This window comes from Carcharodon carcharias, assembly GCF_017639515.1.
Source record: "Carcharodon carcharias isolate sCarCar2 chromosome 36 unlocalized genomic scaffold, sCarCar2.pri SUPER_36_unloc_1, whole genome shotgun sequence".
Lineage (NCBI taxonomy): Eukaryota > Metazoa > Chordata > Chondrichthyes > Lamniformes > Lamnidae > Carcharodon > Carcharodon carcharias.
The window spans coordinates 1,174,170-1,184,177 of record NW_024470726.1 but is presented as its reverse complement, the minus strand read 5'-3'; the positions used below and the strand labels follow the sequence as shown (position 1 = coordinate 1,184,177).

The 10,008-nt window shown below is 52.0% G+C and overlaps 1 protein-coding gene across 1 annotated transcript in view; it reads right to left on the bottom strand.

Annotated features, from left to right (window-relative positions):
* Window positions 1–5,247: 5,247 nt before the first annotated feature.
* Window positions 5,248–10,008, bottom strand: part of LOC121274316 (nuclear factor 7, ovary-like) — a 19,863-nt gene continuing 15,102 nt past the window's right edge. The window contains exons 5-6 of the mRNA XM_041181559.1: window positions 6,970–7,243; window positions 5,248–5,807 (exon numbers count right to left, since the gene is read on the bottom strand). Of these exons, the coding sequence (XP_041037493.1) occupies window positions 5,275–5,807; window positions 6,970–7,243 (807 nt within the window). The 3' untranslated portion in view covers window positions 5,248–5,274. The remainder of the gene's footprint in view (window positions 5,808–6,969; window positions 7,244–10,008) is intronic.

Genomic DNA, 10,008 nt, shown 5'->3' with positions numbered 1-10,008 from the left:
CATCCACCTCCCCAACTCTCTCTTACTGTAATATTGTATCCGTGCTAGCGTTATGTGTGTGTGTGTGTGTGTTTCTTTTCACTGTGAACCTTTTTTAAATGTGTACATATTCTTACTGGAACAAATCCAAGATTGTGACCTTCTCTCTCTCTCTCTCTCTCTGTGACACGTCTCCTGTCTGCAGCTGACGATACCCATCTCCTTACTGAGACGATGACTTTAATTCTCTTTTGTCTCGTGCTAACCACCAAACCACAATCTTTCACACATATGTATAAAAAAAGGGACAAACGAGCCCCCCACCCAACCCCCCCACCACCTCCCTCTCTATTTGTCGCAGGGTGCTGCAGGTTTAATCTGCACAGAGAATTGGAGGGCACAGAAGCAGGCTGCTCGGCCCATCGCTCCTCTTTGAAAGGGCAGCCCTCCAATTAGCTCCCACTCCAACCTTTCCTCCCTCCCCCACTGTTCACGTCCCACAGCCCAGGCAAAATTTCCCCCTTTTCCACGTATTTGTCAAATTTCCTGTTAGGGCTGGGTTGAAATTGGCACGTGAATCACATAAAAAGTTGGTACCCAGGCACAGCAAGTGATTCAGGGGGGCAAAGGGGTATAAAAGTAGGAAGCTTTCCTGCAGCTGTACAGGGCATTGGTGAGACCACATCTGGAGTATGTTTGAGGAGTCTGGGTCTATACTCGATGGAGTTTAGAAGGATGAGGGGGGGATCTGATTGAAACTTACAGAATACTGAAAGGCCTGGATAGAGTGGACGTGGGGAAGATGTTTCCATTAGTAGGAGAGACCAGGACCCGAGGGCACAGCCTCAGAGTAAAGGGAAGACCTTTTAGAACAGAGATGAGGAGAAACTTCTTTAGCCAGAGAGCGGTGAATCTATGGAATTCATTGCCACAGAAGGCTGTGGAGGCCGGGTCATTGAGTGTATTTAAGACCGAGATAGATAGGTTCTTGATTGGTAAGGGGATCAAAGGTTACGGGGAGAAGGCGGGAGAATGGGGCTGAGAAACTTATCAGCCATGATTGAATGGCGGAGCAGACTCGATGGGCCGAATGGCCTAATTTCTGCTCCTGTGTCTTATGGTCTTATGGAGTACTCTGTACAGTTTTATTTGAAAAAAATATATAATTGTGTCAGAAGCAGTTCAGAGAAGGTTCAACCGACTCATTCCTGGGATGAAGGGCTTATCTTATGAAGAAAGACTGAACAGATTGGGCCCGCACCCACTGGAGCTTTAAATCCCGAGGGGTTTTGATGGGGTGGATACCGGGAGGGTGTTTCCTCTTGTGGGAGGGACTAGAAGCAGGGGACAGAGTTTAAGAATCAGAGGTCTACCCTATAAGGTGGAGATGAGGAGAATCTTTTTCTCTCAGAGGGTCATTAGTCTGTGGAATTCTCTTCCCCGGAGAGCACTGGAGGCTGGGTCACTGAATATACTCAAGGCTGAGTTAGACGGGTTTTTGATAGACAAGGGGGTCAAGGAGTATGAGGGGGTGGGCGCAGACAGGGAGCTGAGACACAACCAGATCAGCCATCACCTTTTTGAATGGTGGAGCAAGCCTCGAGGGGCTGAGCGGCCTACTCCTGCTCCTAACTCCAATGTTCCTATGCTTCCACCACCCTTTCAGGCAGTGCAACAACTTGCAACTTGTGTTCCATTCTTGCCTGTCCCGGCGCTTTTTGTCAACCAGTTGAATGGCTTTGACTCCGGGTCAGTTGTGACGCAGAAGGTTCGCGGCCCAGAGTCGGAAGATTGCGAGTTCAAGTCCCATAGATGCATCCCGGAACCGAGGCCGACATTCCCGGTGCGGTAGTGAGGGAGTGCTGCACTGCCAGGGGTGCCGCCTTTCGGACGAGACGCTCTCTCGGCTGGGCGTAAGCCACCCCGCTGCCATTTTCAAAGAGGTGCGGGTAGAAGGAGGGGCTTTCTCCCTGGTCCTCCCGGTGGGGGGGGGGGGCAATATTCATCCCTCAACATCATTAAAACAGGTTATCTGGTTTGGATAGGTGGGAGCTTGCTGTGTGTAAATTGACTACTGTGCTTCCAACATTGTAGCAATGACAACACTTCAAATGTTGGAGCCACATTGGCTATAAAGAGCTTCAGGGTGTTCCTGGCTTCTGAAAGACTTCTTTACAATTCTATATTTCTCTTCTTTAATAATTTCTACTCTTTTTTTAATCAATTCGGGCAGCCGTTGGGGCGGTGGAAATGTTACTGCAATAGCACATATGAGCATACGAATTAGGCGGGAGTAGGCTATTCAGCCCCTCCAACCTGCTCCATCCTTCAATAAGATCATGGCTGGTTGGCTGTGGCCTCAACTCCACATTCCCACCTGCCCCTGATAACCTCTGCCAGCCAAGAGTCCGTCTAAATCAGCCTTAAAATATAATCCATGGTCCCGGCCTCCAACGCTCCCTGGTGAAGAGGGCAACACAGACTCACGACCCTCTGAGAGAAAAAAATTTCTCCTCATCTCCGTCTTAAATTGTTAAACCGCGTCCCCTCGTTCGAGTCTCTCCCACAAGGGGAAACACCCTCTCAGCATCCGCCCTGTCAAGTCCTCTCTGGATCTTATCTGCTTCAGTAAGCCCACCTCTCATCCTTCTAAACTCCAATGAATGCAGGCCCAACCTGTCTAACTTTTCCTCATAGGATAAGCAACCCCATCCCAGGAATCAGTCGTGTGAACTGCCAGTAATCCGGAGGCCCAGGCTCCAGGGACACAGGTTCAAATCCCACAGCGGGCAGCTGGTGGAATTTAAATTCAATGAATAAAATCTGGAATTGAAAAGCGAGTCTCAGTGATGGTGACCGGGGCAACCATCATGGATTGTCGTAAAAACCCCCCATCTGGTTCACTCATGCCCCCTTTAGGGAGGGAAATCTGCCGTCCTTACCCGGTCTGGCCTACATGTGACTCCAGACCCACAGCCATGTGGTTGACTCTTAACTGCCCCTCTGAAATGGCCGAGCGAGACCACTCAGTTCAAGGGGACAATTAGGGATGGGCAACAAATGCCAGCCTTGCCAGCGACACCCACGTCCCATGAAAGGATAAAGGAAAAAGAAATGCCATTCTTTCCTAAACGAGAACCAACTCCTGCGTCATCAATTCAGCCCACTGTCTAAGAGCGGCTATCCCACGCCTCCTCGCTTGCCCTCTGTAGGGTATGTGCAAGCGTGCAAAGGAGGAAACTGTGCTACTTTACGAGCGTGGGTAGCTGTGACACAGAGCGGCATCGAATATCATGGTCGAAGGATTCAGAGTGGGACTACAGCACTGAGTCACATGCCGAGTCAATGGCTGGGCTGTGTCCGGTAAAGTGAGGAGTCAAAACCAGCCTTTCACATCCCATGGCGTGCTGTTAGTCACTGCTAAAACGGAGGAAACACAGCAGCTGATTTGTACACAGCAAGCTCCCATAATCAGCAGTGAGATTCATGACTGGGCCTGTGTTTTCATATAATTTTTTTTTAAAGTCGTTAGAGAGAAAAGACTTGGTCGGTACTCCGGCCTGCCAATGAAATAGCGGCCACGGGTTCACCTGAGGGGATTAATGCCCCATTCGAAAGACGGGGGTGCAGCGCTCCCTCCGTACAGGCACTGCGAGACCTGTGGGGTCAGTGTTTCGAGTGGGACCGCAGGCCCATCGACCTCTGACCCAGAGGTGAGCTAGGCACTCACTGAGCCGCCGCGCGTACCCTGAAATGAAGCAGGGTGAAGGCGGTTGGGCCTAGGATGCAAGTCTGAGGGACTCCTGCAGCGATGCCCTCCAACAACCTTGGAGGGGGGGGCGGTGGGACAGGAGGAGGGCGGGCGCTGGCGCTGAGCGTGGGCACTTGGAGGTGAGGAACAAAAGCTCCCCAAAGCCAGGGGGCTGCCTCAGGGAGCTGAAGACCTTAAAACCAAGGAATAAAAGATTTCAAAACCCCGAGAAAAATGCCCACGCGTCAGAATCGGGCGCCTGAACGCACACACGGTGAAAATTCTGCCCGTGCATTTTTTTTCCTTTTGAATTCAGTAATGGAAACTTCATCCCGCCCTTGGAGGAGGTTTCAACAAAACCACCGACGGCCACCTGGAAAATTCACCCATCCGCCAATCGTAAGGTCGGGCAGGACGGCGAAAAATGGGGGCGGCAATTGGGACTTCAGTGGGCTTCATTGTCCTCTTCGTCGTCCAGTGAGCTGTTTAATTGCCCACCACCATTCACAACTGGGTGTGGCAGGGCTGCAGAGCTTAGATCTGATCTGTTGGCTGTGGGAGCGCTTAGCTCTGTCTAGCACTTGATCCTTATGCTGTCTGGCACGCGAGTGGTCCCTAGTCACCGGGTTGACACCTCGTTTTTAGGTATGCCTGGTGCTGCTCCTGACATGCCCTTCCGCACTCTTCATTGGACCAGGGGGTTGACCCCTTGGCTTGGTGGTAATGGTAGAGTGGGGGATATGCTGGGCCATGAGGTTACAGATTATGTTCGAGTACAATTCTGCCGCTGCTGACGGCCCACAGCGCCTCGTGGATGGCCCCAGTCTTGAGCTGCTGGATCTGTTCACAACCTATCCCATTTAGCATGGGATTTCAGGAGAAACTTCCTCAGCCAAGGAGTGGGGAGAAGGTGGAACTCGCTCCCACAGGGAGTGATCGAGGCACGACGCGTTGATGGGGGAAAGCCGGATAGAAAGGAGGAGAGAAAGGAATGCCAGGGGGCAAGAGGAAGAGGGACTGGGAGGCGGCTGGTGAGCAGCATGAACGCCGGCACAGAGCAGGAGGGGCCGAATGGCCTGCTTCTGTGCTGTGGACCCTGTGCAACAAATTGTGGCAGAAGGGAGATTGTCAGAGCGTTTGCACGTTGCTGTTAGCGGGGGCTTGCTGTGCTCAAACTGGCTGTGGCAATCCCAAAATGGCAACAGTGGCTGCATTTCAAGAAAGCGCGCCCATTGGCTGCAAAGCGCTTTGGGGGCAGGCGCAGCGCGTGGGGAGGCGCTATCGTAACTCATCCTCCTGAGCAAGAGGGGTGGTGCACCACCTCAGGGAGGCATCACGGAGCAGGGGGTCCAGAACTTGTTACGAAATGTCAAGCAACCACCAGTAGAATACCTTATTGCTTTTACTTAATGACTACAAGGTAGCTGTCTTAGTGTGGGTGGAGGGGTGGAGGAGGTGGGGGGGGGGGGGGTGTTGGGGAAAGAGTGGGACGGGGATGGTGGGGGGGGGGTGGGTGGGTTTCCAGTGAGGGGTATAAACCTCTGTCAGAAGTGGCACAGCCGGAGGACACCATCCACTCCTCTGCTGGGGCTGAAGAAGGGCACCACGGGGCTATGGAAGGTGGTCTTGAAGGTGCAGAGGAGGGCCATGCAACAGGCATCATAGAAGGAGACCCGCCCCGCGTCGAAGTCCAGGTAGACGCCCACCTTGGAGAGCTCGGAGCCCACGTCCAGGGGCTGCCGCCGGCCGGCGTTCACCCAGTAGTCCAGCAGTCGGCCGATGCTCCAATAGCCGTTGGCGGGGGCCAGCTTGACGTAGCCCTTGCGGGGGCTGTGGACGCAGGTGATGCCCAGGTGCCAGGCCGCGGCGTCGCCCACGTCCACCTCCCAGTAGCGGCGGCCCGAGGCGAAGTGGGCGCTGGCCAGCACAGCCTGGAAGCGGTTGAACCTCTCGGGGTTGTCGGGGGTGGGTGGGACACCGGGCGCCGGGGGTCCGCGGGATTCCACCGCCGTGTAGTCACCGCTGAAGCGCAGGCTGGGGTGCGCGGTTTTGGGGTTGAAGTACAGGTTCTCCGGCCCTGGAAGAGAGCAAAAGAGGGGGGCAGGGGTTAAGGTGGTGGTGGGGGTTGGGGGGGGGGGGGTTGGGAGGGCCTCGCTAATATTGCCCCCCCCCCTCCTCCACCCTCTCCCAATCCGCCTGCGCGCCCCTCCCCGCTTCCCCACACAGAAAGGACGGTGCCACGGTTCACTCAGGAGGGCCGAGTTGCCGCGGCAACCGGCCCTTTCTACAGTCGCCTGGAACTTTCTGCCCCTCGCGTGGTTGACCGGGGATTCCTCCCGCTCTTAGCTCTTTTTTTATTCACTTATGGGGGTGTGGGGTGTCGCTGGGCTGGGCCCAGCGTTTGTTGCCCATCCCTAATTGCCCCCTTTGAGACGGTGGTGGGGGTTGAGCCGCCTTCTTGAGCCGCTGCGGTCCCCTGTGGTGTAGGTACACCCACCGTGCTGTTAGGGAGGGATTTGGACCCAGCGACAGTGGAGGAACGGCCGATATATTTCCAAATCGGGATGGTGAGGGGCTCGGAGGGGAACTTGCAGGTGGTGGTGTTCCCCATGTATCTGCTGCCCTTGTTCTTCTAGATGGTGGCAGTCGGGAGTTTGGAAGGAGATTGAAGCAGGCCTGGTCTAAGGAGTGTGTGAAGGGTTTACTGGTTGACAATCAGCCTGTTTGGCTGTGTTATGAACGCTCCTTCCTTGGCCATTAAGCCCTGAGGCATGGCTCGAACCCGGAGTTTCAGGTTCAGAGGTAGGAACTCTACCCACAGCGCCACAGGAGCACCTACAAATGTACAACGGTCACTAGTAAATATATTAATAAATTCGGGAGAAACATCTTTATCCAGACAGTGGGGGTAATGTAGGACTCGCTCCTGTGGGGCGAGCGGGGAGAATGTGGGACTCGCTCCCGCAGGGAGTGGGGAGAATGTGGGACTCGCTCACAGAAAATCAAGCGACGGGAAACCCAGTCCCTTCCCACCCATGCCACCAACCCCCCCCCACTCCCCCACACCTAAACTACCTTTGAGAGAAACCTTCAGATCTCCCTCCTGCCCTGATCGAATGGGAACAGCCCCACCACCTGGTCAACGGAGGGGTTGCGGGAAACACAAAATTATAGACACACATATACACACACACACTCCCTCTTCTCTCCTTAGACAGTCCCTCGGGATCGAGGCTGACCTGCTTCCACTCTGGTTCGATGGGTTCTGGAGATGGGCGATAAGTCCAAGGTGCGATCTGCAGACTCTGTCACGAGGGGCAGGAGGTGCTTGGAGGGTCGGGCACTCCCACTGATACCCCAAATCACCTCTGCACGCTCCTGACAAGGTCTCCCGATGTGATCGGTGCCTTCCCGAATCAGCTTTCGCCATTTTGATCGATCAGGAGAGTCAGTGGGGATGTCTGACCTCTCCAGAGTTGCTTTGGACATCCCTAAAGCATTTCCACTGCCCTCCTGAGAGTTGTAAGGGAGCTCCGAGTGGGGCAGTTGCCTCGAGAGTCTGGTGTTGGGGATATGAACAAACTGTCCCGCCCAGGGGAGCAGGTCATGAGTGATTAGCGCCTCGGTGCTGGGCACGGTGACCTCGGAGAGGGCGCTGCTCTTTATCCACCATTCTTGCCACCGGATTCAAGGGTTGCGCAAAGGCACTGATGCTGGTGCTCCACCAGCGCTTTGAGGTGCCTGCGGTCTGTCGTCCAAGTCTCTGAAGTATGTAGGAGCGCGGGGATCACTGCTGCCCACAGACACGCATGCGCATGCACACAACACACACGCACACGCACATACACACACACACAGAACACTGACTCAACACACAGACACACACACAGAACACTCACTCAACAAGCAGACACACACACACACACAGAACACTCACTCAACAAGCAGACACACACACACACAGAACACTCACTCAACACGCAGACACACACACACAACACTCACTCAACAAGCAGACACACACACACAGAACACTCACTCAACACACAGACACACACACAGAACACTCACTCAACACGCAGACACACACACAGAACACTCACTTAACACAGACACACACACAGAACACTCACTGAACATGCAGACACACACACACAACGCGCACACACACACAGAACACTCACTCAACACACAGACACACACACATAGAACACTCACTCAACACGTAGACACACACACACAGGACACTCACTCAACACACAGACACACACAGAACACTGACTCAACATGCAGACACACACAGAACGCTGACTCAACACACAGCCACACACACATAGAACACTCACTCAACACACAGACACACACACACAGAACACTCACTCAACATGGAGACACACAGAACACTCACTCAACACGTAGACACACACACACAGAACACTCACTCAACACACAGACACACACAGAACACTGACTCAACATGCAGACACACACAGAACGCTGACTCAACACGCAGCCACACACACATAGAACACTCACTCAACACGCACACACACACACAGAACACTCACTCAACACGCAGACACACACACAGAACACTCAACACACATGCACACACACACAGAACACTCACTCAACACGCAGACACACACACACAACACTCACTCAACACGCAGACACACACACAAACACTCACTCAACACGCAGACACACACACAGAACACTCACTCAACACGCAGACACACACACACAGAACACTCACTCCACACACATACAACCCTCAATACATATACATACACAAATATATAAAGATACACAAAACACAAATGTATAAACCCACACAAAAAACAAAGAATACAAATGCACACACACAAACATGTACCCAAAAAGCACAAACACAAACACACACAAACATGTACCCATAAAGCACAAACACACACGCACACACGTACCCACAAAGCACAAGCACACACACACAAACATGTACCCATAAAGCACAAACACACACGCAACCACACGTACCTACAAAGCACAAGCACACACACACAAACAAGGACCACAAAGCACACACACACAAACATGTACCCATAAAGCACAAACACACACACTAACGTGTACCCATAAAGCATAAACACACACAGAAACATTTACCCATAAAGCACAAACACACAAACATGTACCCACAAAGCACAAACACACACACAAACATGTACCCATAAAGCACAAACACACACACACACACGTACCCACAAAGCACAAGCACACACACACAAACATGTACCCATAAAGCATAATCACACACGCACACACGTACCCACAAAGCACAAGCACACACACACAAACGTGGACCCACAAAGCACAAACACACACACACAAACATGTACCCATAAAGCACAAACACACACACAAACGTGTACCCATAAAGCACAAACACACACAGAAACATTTACCCATAAAGCACAAACACACACACACAAACATGTACCCATAAAGCACAAACACACACACAAACAGGGACCCATAAAGCACAAACACACACAGAAACATTTACCCATAAAGCACAAACACACATACACAAACATGTACCCATAAAGCACAAACACACACACAAACAGGGACCCATAAAGTACAAACACACAAACAAGTACCCATAAAGCACAAACAAATATACACAATGACACACACACACAAAGAACACTCACTCAACAAACTTATGCGACACACACAAACACAGAACACTGACTCAACACACACACAAACACAGAACACTGACTCAACACACATATACACCTCCACAAAACAGTCAATGTGTATACACACACAAACACGCACAGAACACAAATATATAAACTCACACAGAAAATAAAAAAATGCACACAACACATACATATAAACACAAAAGGCATCCTTAAAGCACACGCACACACACAACTACATCTACATCCTCTCATGCATTGATGTAAATAATAATTAATATTTTTAATTCTTTTTCACATGATCATGGGCTCCCTGGTCTTTGTTCCTCATGTACTTTCACTCGGGGTCAGTAGAAGAAGCAGTAACTCAGGCACTGGTACAGGGAAGCCAATCTCTATCGAAATGGGGAGGCTTAGCGACAGGAAGGGCATCCACTATAAAACCACCCACCAAATTCCCAAATGTTGGTGGATATGAAGGGGTGATCAGCCAGCAGTGTGGCGACCCCACAGAGCACGGGGAACATCGAAAAGGAAAAGGGGCCAAGTCCAGTCGAAGGATCTCTGTGAGAGACCCATGTCTAC